Source organism: Phocoena sinus, chromosome 11 (assembly GCF_008692025.1).
Source record: "Phocoena sinus isolate mPhoSin1 chromosome 11, mPhoSin1.pri, whole genome shotgun sequence".
NCBI lineage: Eukaryota > Metazoa > Chordata > Mammalia > Artiodactyla > Phocoenidae > Phocoena > Phocoena sinus.
Window position 1 is genome coordinate 100,658,137 of NC_045773.1, and position 17,466 is coordinate 100,675,602.

General features: G+C 49.1%; 1 protein-coding gene across 2 annotated transcripts in view; it reads left to right on the top strand.

The window, feature by feature from the left end:
* The window catches only part of LYRM4 (LYR motif containing 4), a 113,062-nt gene that overhangs the window by 73,091 nt on the left and 22,505 nt on the right, over positions 1–17,466 (top strand). Inside the window, exon 3 of one of the 2 annotated variants that reach the window (XM_032650245.1) lies at positions 15,676–15,753. The exons of the other annotated variant lie outside the window; for it this stretch is intronic. Coding sequence (XP_032506136.1) covers positions 15,676–15,699 — 24 coding nt within the window. The 3' untranslated portion in view covers positions 15,700–15,753. Of the gene's footprint in view, positions 1–15,675; positions 15,754–17,466 lie in introns of those variants that run through there. 2 annotated transcript variants of the gene reach the window in all.

Here is a 17,466-nt window from a genome sequence, read left to right on the forward strand (position 1 = left end):
CGGCACATGGGATCTTCGTTGCGGCTCTCAGGCTTCTCTCCAGTTATGGCACGTGGGTTTCCTCTCTCTAGTTGTGGAGTGCGGTCTCCAGGGCGCGTGGGCTCTGTAGTTGTGGTGCGCGGGTTCCAGAGCATATGGCTCTGTAGTTGTGGAGCACGGGCTCCAGAGCACGTGGTTTCTGAAGTTTGCGGCACATGGGCTCTCTAGTTGAGGCGTGCGGGCTCAGTACTTGTGGCGTGTGGGCTTAGTTGCCGTGCGGCATGTGGGATCTTAAGTTCCCCGACCAGGGATCGAACCCACGTACCCTGTATTGAAAGGCGGATTCTTTACCCCTGGACCACCCAGGAAGTCCCTGTTTATCCTTTCTACTACTGATGGACATTTGGGTAGTTTCCAGTTTGGGGCTATTTTGAACAGTGCTGTTATGAATATTCTGGCACTTGTCTGTTGGTGAATGGTCATTCTAGGAATGGAATTGCTAGGTCATCAGTTTGCATATGTTCAGCTTTAGAAGGCACTGTCGAGCATCCACAGTGGATGCACCAAATTGCATTCCCGTCAGTCAACAATATATATTCCAGTGGTAGTTCCACATCCTCTGCAATACTTGGTATTTTTGTGTATTTTCATTTTAGCCAGTCTAATGGATATGGTAGTTTTAATTTTAATTTCTCTAATGACTCGTGAAGATGAGTACCTTCTCATGTATTTGTACATGGAGGGATATTTCGTGTTTACAGATTGGAATACCCAATATTATAAAGGTGTTGGTGTTCTCCAAATTCATGTATAGAGGTGATGCAGTCCCAATCATATTACTAGCAATGCTTTTTTTGTAAAAACTGAGATGTTCATTAAAAAATTCTCATGGAAATTGAAAAGACCAGGGATAGCTAGGGCATACGTAAAGAAAAAGAACTGGCATATTTCCACTACCACATGTAAAACCTCTTCTAAAGCTCTGTTAACTAAGATTGTGTGGCATTGGTACGTGGCTAGGCTACCTGATCAGTGGAACAGAACAGAGTCCAGGAAGAGACCCACTTACATACAGTCACCTGGTTTATGGCAAAGAGGTAACTGCAGTGCACTGGGAAAGGGATAGCCTTTTCAATCAGTGGTGTTCAGTCTGTTGGATAACCATTTGGAGGGGAAAGTATCCTGACCTGTTCCCCATTCATACATAAAAATGGATTGTAGAAAAAAAAATGGCTTGTAGATTTAAGTGGGAAAGGAAAAACAAGTTTAGAGGTGTTAAAAAAAACAAAATTCAACTGAGTAAATTTTAAAGGTTTTATTGCCTTTATTGAAGGACTCATGAATCAGGCGGCATTCGGTGTAGCAGACAGAAAAGAGCTCCAAGGGGCTGCACAGAATGAAAGACTTTTATAGGCAGAAGGCAGTGGGAAGAGGGAGCACAGGGTGGTTCGGTTGTGGCAAGGTCACTTCCCTTTAGAGGTGACGGGTCTGTCGGGCAGGCGACCTAATGAGTGCTGATCGGGTGATTCCTGATTGGCTGGTTTAAGATTCCGTTTCTGGGAGCGACTGAAACTATAGCTAAGCCTCCGTTTGGTGGCGTGTGGCTTAGCATAACCGACTCCATTTTGGACCTGTTGTTTTTAACAGAGGAAAACAAAAGAAAACAGCTGCATTACTTTGGAATAGGCAAAGATTTCTTAAATAGGGCACAAAAAATGTGAGACATAAAAGAAAAAAAAATTGAGCTTATACTAAAATTACGGCGTCAAGAGCAATAGTAAGAGAATAAAAAAGCAGAGAAATAGGAGGGAATATCTGGAAAGAGATTTGCATACAGGATATATAAAGAACTCCTACAAATCAGTTTTTAAAAGACTGAAACCAGCTCCTAAAAATGGGTAAAAAATGTGAACATTCACTTCACAAAGGTGATATCCAGATGGCCGATTAACTTGGGAGGATTCCCCTTTTGCCACGGGCGGGGGTGTGGTGTTCTCTCTACTTTTAATAAGAGAATGTGTGTGTCATTCACATATTCACATTCTTTACTACTGACAGCCTACAGTAGTGTGCTTATACAACATCAATAACGTGTGTGATTACGTTCACACACAATGTCCTTTGAACATTACTGTTTTAGGCTCATGATGTTTTGATGCTATGGACATGTAAACATGCAGGATCTAAAGGATGCAACAGCAGGAGACACCAGATGGTTCCACACTTACTTATAACCCTAAAGAGAAATTAGCTTTTCCGTTAGCATGAACGTGAGCAAACAGATCCCCCCCTGGGCTTCCCTGGTGGCGCAGTGGTTGAGAGTCCGCCTGCCAGTCAATGCAGGGGACGCGGGTTCGTGCCCCGGTCCGAGAGGATCCCACATGCCGCGGAGCGGCTGGGCCCGTGAGTCATGGCCGCTGAGCCTGCGCGTCCGGAGCCTGTGCTCCGCAATGGGAGAGGCCCGTGTACCGCAAAAAAAAAAAAAAAAACAACAAACCGTAATCCCCCGTGCCGCTTGCTCCCCAACTCTCACCCACCCTGCTTCTCTCCCCTCTCTCCTCCCTCCCCCTCTCTCCTCCCTCCCCCTCTCTCCTCCCTCCCCCTCTCTCCTCCCTCCCCCTCTCTCCTCCCTCCCCCTCTCTCCCTCCCTCCCCCTCTCCCTCCCTCCCCCTCTCCCTCCCTTCCCCTCTCTCCCTCCCTCCCCCTCTCTCCCTCCCTCCCCCTCTCTCCTCCCTCCCCCTCTCTCCTCCCTCCCCCTCTCCTCCCTCCCCCTCTCTCCTCCCTCCCCCTCTCTCCTCCCTCCCCCTCTCTCCTCCCTCCCCCTCTCTCCCTCCCTCCCCCTCTCTCCTCCCTCCCCCTCTCTCCTCCCTCCCTCCCCCTCTCTCCTCCCTCCCTCCCTCCCTCTCTCCCTCCCTCTCCCTCCCTCTCCCTCCCCCCACTCTGTCTCTCTCTCTCTCTCTCCGCCGCCCACCCCCCGCTCCCCAGTCTCTAAGCTATCCCTGACCCAGAGCCCCAGCAGGCTCTCCACTGCCGGTCACTCATGTCATCTTTAGGGAAATAACGAAAGGACACGTAAGTGGCAGGATAGAGGAGTTAGGAGGCCTGTTGTGTGCCCTGCGTGAACATTTTTTAAAGCTGAAGATTTCATGGTTTGTGTTTTAGGTAAATGAAGTAGGTGTGACCTTGATAGGAGACCAAGTTAAAACCTTCTGTTCTAATTCATACTGATGAGGTAGAATCATATGGAGAGCTCTACAGACTTGCTGACCCAGGGGGGGGCCGGTGCAGCCTGGACCACGGGAGGCCCAGAAGCTCCCTGGGTGATCTGATGTGCAGACGAGGCTGGGATCTGTCCTGGCCATGAGTCAGGGCACAGTTAACCTGAGACACCTTGACTGTGTTTTGGCTTTACTGGGGGAGGGGGCCTTGTTCTTTCTACAGCTCCTCTCCAGGGAGGATGAGCCCTGGGAATGACTAACAGGAAGTGGTAAAACTGATACTCTGTAGAGAAGGATTTCCCTCCTTTCCTGACTATCCGCTGAGCAGCGCTAGCTCAGCAGCGAGGCTCTGGCCCGAGAGAAAGGCCTGGGTTGCTGCTGCATCTGAGAATCCGGCAGTCCTCCCTCCTTGCTTCCCTACCGCCCACCACGCGGATGAAGGAGTCGTGATTGTAAATCAAGCGCGTCAGTGTTGTGAAAGCATGCAGGTCTGCTGCAGCTTCTTCCTGTGAGAAACACGACGGTGGTGGCTGTTTTAATTTTTATTTTTAAAATCCCATTGTGAATACAACTATCCTCTAATGAAAATACATCACTAAAATTTTACATAATTCATACAGCCTTTTGTGACTGCTTTTCTCAGTAATTAATATCTTATTTGCTTTCCTCTTCAGTAACCAAAAATCATTGATGTACTGTATTTTAATATTTTATATTACACTGTTTTAACTAATTTCATAAGTTATTCCAAACGCTGACCATAAAGGTACTTTGAGAAGGTTATAGACAATAGTTTAAAGACAATGCCATAGAAAAGTCTAAATAAAAGCAAATAAAGGAGGGCTTCCCTGGTGGCGCAGTGGTTGGGAGTCCGCCTGCCGATGCGGGGGACGCGGGTTCGTGCCCCGGTCCGGGAAGATCCCACATGCCACGAAGTGGCTGCTCCCGTGAGCCATGGCCGCTGAGCCTGTGCGTCCGGAGCCTGTGCTCCGTAACGGGAGAGGCCACAGCGGTAAGAGGCCCGCGTACCGAAAAAGCAAATAAAGGAAAACTTTTAAAGGTAAATCATACTAATTTATCATTTATCCAACAGCTTTTTTTTCATATCTTATATTTCTTCTGTTCCTTTATCTGTCTCTTTGGCCAACCAAAAGAAAATGGGAAATAAAATTTTAACCTACAGCCCCTAATCTGATTCTTATTCTTAATATAGCTTTTCACTCACTAGATCAAAATGGCATTCTTTAATAAAAGATATAAATTTATATACCACAAACAATAATTTAGAATGTTTTGATTACCCCATAATTGAGCAGTTTCTTCTAGTTTTAGACATACTGTGTGTATTATCCCATGCAGATTCCCAACATTTTCACTAACTTGGATAAGACCAGTCGCGTTATAGTCTTCATTTGTCTCCTGGGAGATGTGACTTTCTGTATTGTAAATACAGGACGTAACCATTACTGGAATTCCATTTTTCTGATCTGTATCACTTGCTCTGTTTGTTTTGGGAGCATCTTCATCTCTATAAATGTACGACCCAGGTGACGTGGAGGCAGAGGAGGGAAAGGGAAAAGGGAAGAAACGTATCTCATGGGCGTCAAGCAGATGCCACTTCACACCTCTGCCTGGTCGAGAACCACGCCCCTACCAAGCCAGCGTCTGGCCTTGTCCTTCATCTGAGGAAATGGCTGGTACCCAGTCCAAGAGAGTGGAGCCCAGCTCTGTCAGACATTGCAATTCCTACAGTTTGTACTTCTCCAGGAGCTTAGAATCTGGTTGGGAAGGGGGGAAAGTTACACACACAGAGGGACACACCTGAAATTAAAGTACCACTTACTATTGTGAGTTCCAGAAATAGCCGTGCGCTAAAGGAGACCAGAGAAAGCACAGAGCACTTCTGGATGGCTGGTCGGCAGACGGCTCCTTCGTCAGAAAGGTCAGCCCTAAACTGGAGAGAGGGGATTTCAGAAGGAAAAACAGAAAACAAGATTCCAGGAAAGGCTGATGGCTTAGAATGAGAAGGCCACAGGGAAGATGAGGATATGGGGAGGCAGATGAGCGGCAGGAAAAGTAGATTCCAAGACCTGGCACACGTGCCAGGCGAGCAGGGCCATGTCGATAAATGCCCCACGTCGAGTATTAAGAACTTTGGACTGAGGGGGGTCCCGTAAGGCTTCACAGCAGAGGTATGATCTGAGGTGGCTGTAAAGAGAGGTATCGACTTTAAGGAACATTCTTGAGCAGAATGTCAAGGTGAGAAGGCCTGATGCATGTTGGCCTGCCGATGGCGGAATAACAGCTTTCCCCTAGAGGGGCCTTGAGATGGTTTTGGGTGGTGGCAGTGCAGAACCATTAAAAGTGTTCTGTTTCAAAGGCTCCTCTCACCAAGGTCGCCAGCGACCTCTTCGTTATAAATACTGAATAAATTATAATAAAATAATAAATAATTTCCGTCCCGCATCTCGCATGATCTTTCTCGGCTTTTGAGCATGTGTTGACCTCTTTCTCCTGAAAACTCTCTTGCCCTGGTGTGTGAGTTGCCCCCACTTCCCTGGCTCCCCCGTTCACCGCCCTCGGTCCCCGCCGTGGCCGCCCTTCTCCGCGCGCATCTCCTCGTCCACGTTCCCACAGCCTGGCCCTCCGCCCGCCCCCCTCCTTCACCCTCTCCAGCCCCGCACTGACCCGCCTTCCTACTCACGTTCCCGCCCGTCAGTGCGAGTGCAAACGCCTGCCGTCAGCCTGGCCCAGACCCGGGTCTTCGTGACTCCCCGTGCTGCGACGCCAGGGTCACGATGACCCCTCTGCTCCCCGTTGCCGCACGTCCTGTTCTACTCCTGCCTGCACAGTGAGATGCCGGGGCCTTCTTACCACCCACGTCTCACTAAAACTGTGGACCTATTAAAAACTCCCACCCCACCTGATGGGCACGTTGCCTCTAGAAATCTTCCCTCCTTCTAGACTTGACCCTCTTCCAACCTAGCAAAGGCAATGACGGTGACTGCATAGACTTGTGCTTGACGGGTGTAACCTCAAATGCCACACACCAGAGGAAAGAACCTTCCATACGGCCACCTTACCTCACTGTAGCAAGTGCTTTGGAAAAGAATATTGTTACTAATACTGGCCGTGAGCACCTACCAAAGGTTTTTCTGCCCGTATTTGCTTATGCTTCTTGAAATACTTTGAAATATTGATTAATCTTAAATCTACATAAATACATGTGAATATAAGTATGTACATACATAAATACATATGTGGGCATACATGCAGATGGATGGATAGATAAACAGATAAGAATAAAACCTTTGGGGGGATAAGGACTCGTTTTTCTTCCTTTTTTTCCTTCTCTCTGAGTCTGTCCCAGTAATAAGCAGAGTGGGACATGCTTTGTGTTGCTGCTGACTTGGAGTTGAGAGCTGCTCCTCTTTTCAAAGACCCACAGCCTCTCTCCGTCGAATCAGGAGTCATGGCGGCTGCAGGGCCTCTCACTGCTGTCTTTCCCATGGGCTTGATTTAGTCCAGCCGGTACCCTCCTCCGGCTCAGGCGCTGTTAAGATGGAGAGATACGTTCAGTTTTAAACGAGCGAACCAAATCTGTCTTCTAAAGAAAAGTAGGAACAGCCTTCTATGGCATGTCTTTAAATGGATTAATATGTTGATCTTAGAGAAAAGGGGAGCCTCCCTCATGTTTTCATTATTGAGCCAGGTGAAATGAAAAGTGGAACTCGCTGCTAAATGCCACCTCTGGGAATTTTGCTGTGTTGTTTCTGTTTTATAGTACCCCGCAGGATTCCTTCTTTAGCTAAAGCAGACTGTTGTAAGTGTACAGTCTCAGCATTCTTTTTGAAACACCAGCCACTACTTAGTTGCCTCATACCAAGAACTCTGCAATGTTAACTGGCCATGAACGTCTAATCGTGCGAGAAACAGTTGCCGTGTGTCTACCTTCACAAGGAGACGGCGGCCTGAGTCTGGTAATAAAGTGCCGGTTATCAGAGTACTGCCTCTTAGTCCTCAGCAGGCAGCTAGTCCTTATTCATATAAACGTTTGCTTTTAAGTGAAATTATCAGTCATAAAATAAAATGTAGGCATTAAGTGGAAACTCTTGCCAGACTAGTTTATTCTTGATGATTCATGAGAAAATACTTTTCCATATTGTAGGCTTTCATTCAGTATCGATTTATAAATGAGCGAATATCCATATGATTTTAAGAACGCTTTCTCTATTTTGTAAGGGTCACAAACCTCTGAACCTGCCGTTCTGTGCCGTTTATCTGAGTTTAAGGGGAAAGTTCTAGAAAGCTCTAGAAGGTGGACTTAGCATTGCTTTACTCTTATTCATCAGGCAAAATTCAAAACGCTGGAAGAGGTGCTTTTTTCTTTCTTTCTTTCTCTCGAAAAGATGGAATCAGTCTGGGTGGGAGGGGAAAGTCTTGGAATAGTACTGTGATGTTTGCTGTGATTGGAGACCCTAACGGGTTTGCAGGCTGCTTCGGGGAAGTCAGGGCCAGCTCCGGTGGTCACGATTTCTCTCCCCGAGGGGCCCCGAACGTCTCCTTGTGTTGAGCCCTTTCTGTTGGCATGAAACAGATAGGAAGAGGTTCAGAGGTTTGGTTGCATGGAACAGATCTGGGATGGGATTTATTCTAAGGACACCTAGGGAAACAAGGCCTGTCGGCCATGAGCCCCCGCAGGTCACGCATCCTGCCTCACCGAGACTGGAAGCCCTGCAAGGATGTGGCAGCAGCTCCCACCATTCCCCTTTCCCATCTCCTTGCTGTCTCCCTGCTTATACTTTCTGCTACCAGTGGGCTGACTCTGTTTCAAACAATTGCTTGGATCCTTTCAGATTGGACGCCCCACCCTATGGGCAGAGTCCCTGGCCCCTTACAGGCCTGGCCCTTAGCAGGCACCTGGGCTCCCAACACGTCCCCCAGGTGCTCCGCTGCCGCCGGGGCCTCTTGGGCCACCGTAGAGACCGGCTGGGGGCCTCGGCTTGTGGACGGCTGCCTTTCATCTTGAGATGAGGCTGCGCCTCTAGGACAGTCTGCCTCTACAGAGCTAGTGGCAATGCGCCTTGTTGTCTGGGGTTTGATAAGCGGTTATTCATTGTTTACCTTTGCCACCTGTTTTGGCAAACACTGTACAAGATAGATGATACAGTCCTATAGAAGAATTTGAGGTTGAGTGACCAGGTTATAAATCTATATGGGCGCCTCTGGAGGATGTCCGGTCTGCCCAGCCTGCTTCCAAAGACATCTCGAGACTTTCCTCTCTGCCCTTTCCTCTTAACCATAGAAATCAGCTGGTAGTTGTTTCTTGGGGAGCGTGTGTGATGCCTGGAATACACACAACCTGAGAGCTGCACCAAACCAAAGATCTTTGCTTAGTGTTTGACTTTTTTTTGAAGTGCTCCCCATGCATTATCATTTTAACCTTCAGAGTGGCTGGGAGAGGCTGCATTCACCTGCTGCTGCTGAGAAAACAGACCTGACACTGCACGACAGGCTTAACGGCAGAACCAGTATTAGAATCCCCATTTCCTGGTAGGTTCCAAGACATCCTGATACAAATGTCTCTGATCACTAAATATGTGTGTGCATGGTTCCAACACAGACACACACGCGCGCACACATGCATACACACCTTTGTAGCCTCAGTTATTGGGAAATGATAGAATTTACCAGCATCAGTCATTTCTTCTGTTTGTGGTTATGGTAGCTGAGAATTATTAGCCTAGTGAAGATGGAGCCTGAAAAGCTGTCCTGTGTTTCTCTAGTATTGTTGAGCCATTAGTCTAGCAATAGGCAGTGCAGGGGGCTCCGTGGTTTTGAACAGAAGAGGGTTTCTGTATCCCTCCTCTTCCTTCCAACCGTCCATTCAGCCAACCATCCTCTTGGAGTGACATCGTTTGTAAAAATTCCCGGACCTGGGGTGAAGGGACTTGAATTGTGATGCCCCTCCACCGGCACTTAGTATGTAGTTGGGTTTAGTTACTGTGAATTTGTGAATCAGATTTTTAAATCTGTAGAATGAGGTACCGAAGTTTTGTTTCCCAGTGTTTCATGTACATGCTGCGTGGCCTTAGGTCCTCCACTCCACTGTCTCTACTACGTCACCCACTTTGTAACTCCTTTCCCATCCAGGCCAGGGCTTGGGGACTGGGAGTGGGGTGTCAGAATATATTAAAACTCTTCCTTACATAGACCCAGTTTGCAGGTGTTACAGGAAATTCCCTCTGCCATCTAATTCCGCTCAGTTGCATTTTTTATGTTAATAGGCTAATATTTTATGAACTTATAAGATTGAATGTATGGAGTGAGATGAGTATTTCTGATAATTACTTGATGGGGGTGGGGAAGTTCAGCAGAAAGCCATTGAAAACTTCCAGACTGGTATTGATTAAAATTAGTGGCTCAAGGACTTAGAGTATCTAATTTACAGGATTTTTTTCACAGGTTATTCTATGACTTAGGCAAAAATTGTAGCCCATCATTTATGATAACATATATCAGGTAATTTTCTGTGCTGAATTTAAAGGAGAGCCAGTAGTTTAGAATCAGAGCATTCTGTGTGTCCCTGTATAGGTTGTTCTCAGGCTTAATTGCTGCAATTAAGTATTTTTATCTGGGATGTTGCACTTCTAAGGGGCAAGCTCTCTGTTTCCTCTTTTGGAATTATCAGGATCTTCCTTTTGTATCTTTCTGTATTTCTTTCTACCAAAGAAGACACAGTGAGATGTACTTTGTTTAGATTAGAAGGATGAAAGATTATTAAAAGCCAGCTCTGGTCCCTTGTTTAATCTAGTCTGTCATGCCAGGCACTGAGATACTTACTACAGATTTGTTGCTAGATTACAAGTTGTTTATTTCCTATGGATATTTCCCCGAGTGGCATAAGTTATATGGGTGGTAACGTTCTCCTAAGAAATACTCTGGGCATCACATACCTCCCAGCCTTGGCGCGTTGATCAGGGAACAGCATGGTGGGTGATGGAGCTCGGAGCTGAGTGTGTGCGTGTTGACTTGTGTGCCAACCTCAGGCAAGTCACTTGCCTTCTCTGGCTCGTGGTGGCCTCATCTATAAAGTGAAGTTGAGCTGGTGGTTTATTTCTAAGGTCCTTTCCAGTTCTCATACTCAGTGATTCCAGTGATTCATGTTAGCAAGAACATTGCCATCATACTTTCATTCATTCAACACGTGTGTATCACCCTCTGTGTCCAAAGGGCTGTGCTAGCTGCTGTGGTGACTCCGGCAGTGAGTCACCCAAAGGCCCTGCCCTCCTGGTCCCCCATCCAGCCAAGGAGGGGAAACAGCCACGCAAGTAAGAGGAAGTAAAAGTGAAAAATAGCAGTTGAGAAGGACAAAACTAAACTTACATTTAGTTAGCCTCTCTGTGTGCCTCAGGGACTCCACTTTGTACATTATGTACATTTTATTTTAATTATCATGATAATCCTGTGAGCCAGGTGTTATTATCCCATTTTATAAATAAGGGATCAGCGGTCGTGCAGCTAGAATGTTGTGCTGGGATTTAGAAGCAATGTGCTGTGTTTTCGAAGCCCGTGCTTTTCCTATGAAATCATGCTGCCTCCTGATAAAAGGCTAGAACTGATAACAGGAGATCGTGTATGCTGTTGGGGGCAAGACAAGCACTTTCTGGTAGAGGAGTCATTGGCTCAAGGACTTAAAATGGCTGGAATTGGCACGTGTGACCTGGGGAGGATGTTTCCAGCAAGGAGCCAGGCTAGAAAGGTGGGTGGGCCAGGCTGAGTTATCGAAAAGGCATTTTGAAGCCGCTCCAGATTTGGGTAGGAGGTTAAGTGAGCAGAGGTCACCTCGAGCCATGTCTGTAGGGCACCCCTGTGGACGGGGATGGGAGGGGAGCCCTCTGGTCTGGCTGGGGAGCAAGAATACAGGAAGGAGCTGATAGGGGCTCAAATGTAAGATCAAAATGAGGGGAGGGGATATGCAGAGATGGCTGTGGCTGCTCACAGGGGTCCTGTCACTGGGAAACCAAACCAAGATCGGGAGCAATCCTGAGAGACACAACGAGGACGCGGATTTTGGTGAACCTGAGATGCGCGTGATTCCTTCAGCTGAAGTCCCGGGACTCGGGAAGCCGTCAGAGCCTGATCCTGAAGGAGGAGGGGAGCCCGGAGGTGTGGGAGTCAAGGTGGACCAGTGAGGGTCTGGTCCTCTCCAGTTTACAGAGCGCGCGTGCATTTGGCGTCTCCCACGCAGTTGGCCATGTGGCCAAAGGAGAGGCCGCAGAGCAGGGATCCCTCTGCTTCTGGCTGTTACTAAGTGCCGGCTGCGGCCAGGCACTGTGCTCGGGTCTCACATCCCTCTGCACTCACAGGCCTATGAGGCGGGCAGCATCGTTATCTCCACCTCAACCAGGAGCCAGCTGAGACAAGGTGACGCAGCAACTGACTAAGAAATGGCAAAGCTGGTCCCCAGACTTGGTTAAACAGAGAGGAGAAAAAAGTGCTGTCATCAGGGAAAATCAGGCTCAAAGAAAGAATTGCAAGGAGGGCAGATGAGGTTGATTCCTCTGTATCGTTTGCCATTAGCGCCTTGGAGAGTAACGTGGAGAATGGAGTGGTGGCACGTCCACCCCCACTGACGTCACCCGCAAAGCGTGCGCATCACCTGCAAAGCGTGCGTGCTTGGATTCTTTTGCTGACGTGCTGCGATTGTCCAGACTCACGTTGGGACAGACAGGCCACAGCACAGAGCTGCCTCTCAGTGCCCTGTCCTACTCCACCTGAGAGAAGAGTGTCTGAAAGTCAGCAAGGGCTCAGGGAGGCTTCTTGCGTGAAGGCTGGATGGCTTTTTTATACTTATCCTAGAGTTGCTGACATATTTTTAAGTGATGTTTTACTCGTAGGAGATCACTTACTGGAGTGACCAACTTAGTACTGTGATGAGCTAGTAAGATGGCATATCCTTGAAATGGCTCATACACCGTGTGTGTGTGTGTGTTTGTGTACGTACGTATGTACATGCACATGTATGATTTATCTGATATTTACATTTACAAATATTCATATTTAACTTTAGGGGAACATTGGCTTCAAATTTGCGATTATCTCATAGTTTCACTATTCCACTCATAGCTCAGCGGGGAGCTTATCTGAAGCTCTGACCACTCACCCAGACGTATTTTAAGATACAAGAAGCCCTTTGATATCCTGATCACAGCAATGGAAGACTTCGGGGCTGTTTTGTTTCCCGTAAGACATGCCAAGATTTTTAGGTTACTTTTCCCACCGACTTTAGTGCATCATCTTCTAATCCTAGAATATTCAACAGCCAAAGAGATTAGGTAAATCGGGCAGCTGAGGGTTACTGTGCAGTTTCTGGTTCTTTCCTCCCTGCCCCCACCAAGAACACTTGGAGGATGTCCAGAAAAGCCATAAGGATCCACCAGTGGTTTGAGCTGTGTCTTTGAAACCCAGCATGTAAGAGAGCTGTTGTGACACGCTGTGTGGCCTCGGTTAAGCATCTGTTTCCCTCACCTCCATTTCAGTGTCTGAAATAATGAACCACACAGCATCCCTGCTACCTGTGTCCTCAGAACCTCTGAGAACTAATGAGCTGGTGGCCGTAAGATGCTCTTTATGAGAGTCTTGGGCTGCAGGGCCTCTCGCAGGAAAGCTTACGGTCGAGTGCTTTTTTGTGAGCATGGTTCCCTTTAGGTCCTCGTTTTGTTATCCTCATTTTATATATGCTTATAATATTGCTTAATATCACCCCATGAGTACCTGTTTCTCTTATATTTTTGAAAACCTGAAAATATCACGCATATTAATGAAGTTTCACTGAGTTGTTGCCGAGCAGTCGGGACTGTACATCCAACAGAAAGCTAAATTGGCTAAATATTACTCAACTGATTGTCTATCTTATGGTGTCATCCTGCCAGCCTAAAAAGTGTAATAATTAATACAAAATTTCAAGTTTAAAGTACAGTTTTGTTGTACCAAGCATGTCAAAAAATAAAATTTTGTTAAAGGAGCTGTTCTAGATGATTAAAAAAATGAAACTTAAGCTCTGAAAAAAATCCAAAACCCACACTTTATTTTACAGTTGGAAGTACATTATAAAGGTACTTTGTAAATGTACACGGTTCAGGTCCTTCCCAGACACACTGTTCAGTGGGGCCTTGCAGGGAAGGATGCTTCGGGCTTACGGGCCGGCGGCAGGAGGGTGACGAGGCACGCTCGGTGCCCCAGCAGCTTGCTGTCTCACCGGGAAGCAGGTGTGAACGTGGGTGATGAGCGCCGCATGCGCAGAGAGCGTATTAGAGAATGGAAGCAGTCAAGGGACAGCGTGGCGTGTGTGTGCCGAGGGGCTGCAGTAATGAAAAGCTTAATCGGATGTGGAGCGCTGCTGGTGGAGGCATCGTGTCCAGGCCGCGAGCTCGTGGAGGGTGCGGGAGAGGCGGCAGGGACGGGCAGGAACGGAGGAGCCTGGAGGTCACGGAGGGAGCCACCGTGCTGCTCGGGGGGTCCGGGGGAGAAGTCGGGGCTAGCGATGCGGGGTGGGCAGTCAGTAGGACCGCAGCACCGGTGCCGAGGGCCTGGGAGCACACGTCTGTTACAGACACACTGCGGGCCTTCCTGACGTTGATGCCGTGTCACATCAGCGTGCGCGAGGAATGAGGGGTGAAGCGTTACTCGTCTGCTCCGTGGCAGCCACGTCCCGTGTGCGTCTCCCCCCGCAGCGACGAGGGTCGCGCGGCTTTGCGTCACCCGAGCCCTCACCGTCTCATCTCGGGGGTCGCGGGCAGCCTGACTCTTCGCCCTGGCGCCGCACACCTAAGCCGTGGGGAACTGAGCGCGTTAGGCAGAGGGGAGGCAGCCTGAGGAGGGGCGAGAAGGGCTTGCCTGGCGCGGCGGCTGGCATGCCGGGCGGCGGGCAAGGCCGCAGGACGGCCCAGCCTCGCGCCTGACACGGCAGGCGGTGCTGCCCGCCGGGCTCGGCCCGTCCCTCGGCTCCGCCCTCCGCCCCGCCGCACGCCCTCCACGAGGGGGCGCTTCCGGCCCGGGCCGCCCCGCCAGGCCCGGCCACCCCTCGGCAGTGCCGGCAGCTCCGCGGCTCGCGCCCTCCTCTTGCGGCCCGTCCGGCAACGCCCCCCACGGCGCCTCGGCCCCGAGGGCCTCGGGAGGCAGCGGGCAGCCTGGGCCGAGAAACCACGAGAGCAGGGAGGGCAGCCGCTCGGCCCCGAACGGCCCGGCAGCCCTCGGGGGTGCGGGGTCTCTGGGAAAGCAGGAGGGAAACCCCATCACTTAATACCCTGTTTCTTCTTTCTTATGTTCTTGACATATTCCTTACGAATAAGCCGCTCCTCCTGGCCTGAGCCGATGCTGCCCCCCCGCGCCCCGCCCAGCAGGCGGCCAGGGGTGGAGGAGATGCAGGCACCCGGTGGGAGCACAGGGGGCCCTGGACGGGTTGCACCCAGGAAAGCTGACAGAAGTCGGCCGTCCCGGTGGGGCGGTCACCCCAGACCTCTCTCACCGCCCCCTCTAAGCATTTATTTTTCTGGGGTATAAAACGGCTTTTCTGGGAGGAAAGCAATTTGATGTCAGGGGCTCTTTGGAGCCTTGGGAATTAGGACTCAGAGCCTTGGGAACTGGAGCTCAGCTGCTGGTGGAAAATACACTGTGAATGTTTTATTCAGTAATGCATGTATAACATTGAGCAGAATCCAAACACATAAATCACTTATACAATGGCCGCTAAAAGCTCCCTTCCCGCGTTTCAGACCGGCTGCCAGAATAGCTCACAAAGTCCTCTGTTGCCATCTGCCGGTGGAACGTCTTATTACGCTGTTAAATCTTGCTCTGTCTTTAGTTCTCCCGGGCCTCTTCGGGCCTCTTCGTATCCTCTTGCACTCGAGTTTCCCGAGGGTGACATCTGCCTCCACAAAACCAAAATGCCTTGTGTGTCTGAGGACTGCAGAAGAGAACAGCGGCACCTTTAGAATCCTGTCGGGACAGAGAGAACAGGGCAGACAGATAATAAAGCCAGTTTTTTCACTTGGCTTTTAGCCGGATGTCTGTGCATATCCAGGAGGCCAGAAGCCAGCCTGCATCTCCGGGCCCAGGACTCAGTGCTCAGTCGTCCTCAGAATAACAGGGTCCTGTTGTCATGGCTCTCTGCCTCTCACTGTTTTGTCACAGTCCCCAACACATTACCTCAGAGAAATAGGAATTTCACTGGTGAAACCTGCCCGTAAGTCTGCAAGAGCTCACGTGATTCCCGGTGGAGAAACCTTACCCCAGAGGAGACAGTTCATCACCTGCATAAGACATGGCTGAAAATTACTGGGTAGCTTTTTGACATCAGTTCAAACAGCTGTTGTATCCTGAATGACCAAGGTGCACCAACCCAAGCACCAGACTGAAGCTCTTCAGAGCAGCCCTGCGTCTTGAAGCACTAACAGATGTCACTTGCCCTTCTCAGGTGAGTCTTCAGCATCATCCATGAGCCGTTCGGGACCTGCAGTGGCATGACTGAGGTTGCACCTGCTCTGAGACGATGCATATGGCATCTCAGCTCCTCGAAGTTTCACAAAGGGCTGGATGGAGGATACCCGGAATGCAGCCACTTGGTGACTCGGGGTGTGGGGCAGGGACACAGCGGTGCCGACGGGCCTGGGGATGCCGCAGCGTGATGCGGGCAGGCTCACGGGCTACGACTGCAGGTGACAGTGCTCTTGTTAGGCAGCGGTGTTCCAAAAGCTGAAATTAAGAGGCAGAGTCGCTAAAGCATCCTGGGCTCTTCACATCTGGGCAAGGCTGTAAGCCCCAAAAAGATGCTGTCTACTGACATTATCTCCTTAAAGAAAGGTTAGGTCACGGATGAAAAAAATCATGTTTCAAAGTTAGAGGGAAAAACTAAAAAGCAGGTTGTCTTTCACTTTAACATAACCTGCAGAAAGGAGAGTGGGGTGGTAGGTAGAACAGAAGTGAGAATCATCCTTTTCATAGAAAATACGGAGCTGTGTGAACCCGGGGTCACAGCACCACCCATATCCCCATCTCCACCCTTCCCATGAAGGGCCTGTGCCCTAGACAGTGCCATCTTCTTTTCAATTCCGCAAATGTGACAAATGTTCAGTTACTTTTTATAAAGTATAGATTTGGGGGCTTCCCTGGTGGCGCAGTGGTTGAGAGTCCGCCTGCCGATGCAGGGGACACGGGTTCGTGCCCCGGTCCGGGAAGATCCCACATGCCACGGAGCGGCTGGGCCCGTTAGCCATGGCCACTGAGCCTGTGCGTCTGGAGGCTGTGCTCTGCAGCGGGAGAGAGGCCGCAACAGTGAGAGGCCCACGTACCGCAAAAAAAAAAAAACAAAAAAAAAAAAACAAAGTTCAAAATAGAACTCTGGTAAGATACACATAATAAAGTTTACCATTTTAACTATTTTTAAGTACACTTGTTAGATTTTTTTAACAGGCTCTTATTGAGTAAGAACCTAAGAAATGACCAGCAAGGAAATGCCAGGCCTCACATGCTTACAGGTGCAAAGCCAGTTGAAGCACCAGGTGCCATTCCTAAGCCTAAATCCAAGCTCCAGAAAAGGGCGTCAGCCACAAACCCATAAATACCTGAAACAGCCTGGAACACTTCTGCTCTAAGTAAAATGCTTAGTTTGACTAAACCTGCATATGGGTCTCCTTCAAGGCTAAAGCCCTGTGAGTTTGGATGTACTCATTTTGTGCTTATCAGTTCCCCTTCTTCCACAAATTTTTAAAATTTTGTCAAATTTGGGCTTCTCTGGTGGCACAGTGGTTGAGAGTCCGCCTGCCGATGCCAGGGACGCAGGTCCGTGCCCCAGCCCAGGAGGATCCCACATGCTGCGGAGCGGCTGGGCCCGTGAGCCATGGCCGCTGAGCCTGCGCGTCCGGAGCCTGTGCTCCGCAGCAGGAGAGGCCACGACAGTGAGAGGCCCGCGTACTGCAAAAAAAAAAAAAATTTGTCAAAGTTTAGTTAAACTTTATTTTTTTTTAAAAATCTTGCATAATATTAAACACAGTGACATCAAAAGTGTCCAAAACCAGTAAAGAGGTTCTGTTTTATAATAAAACCACACATTTACTTTTACATAATACTCCTCATCCACTTAACCCCAGCTGCAGTTTCTGTAAATACAGTGTGGCCTGTGTTGTGAACTGAGCTTGATATTCTCTCGCCTAACTTTGAAGTGTATTGTTGATCAGAGTTCTAGTTGTGATGCATTAGCCATGTTGAT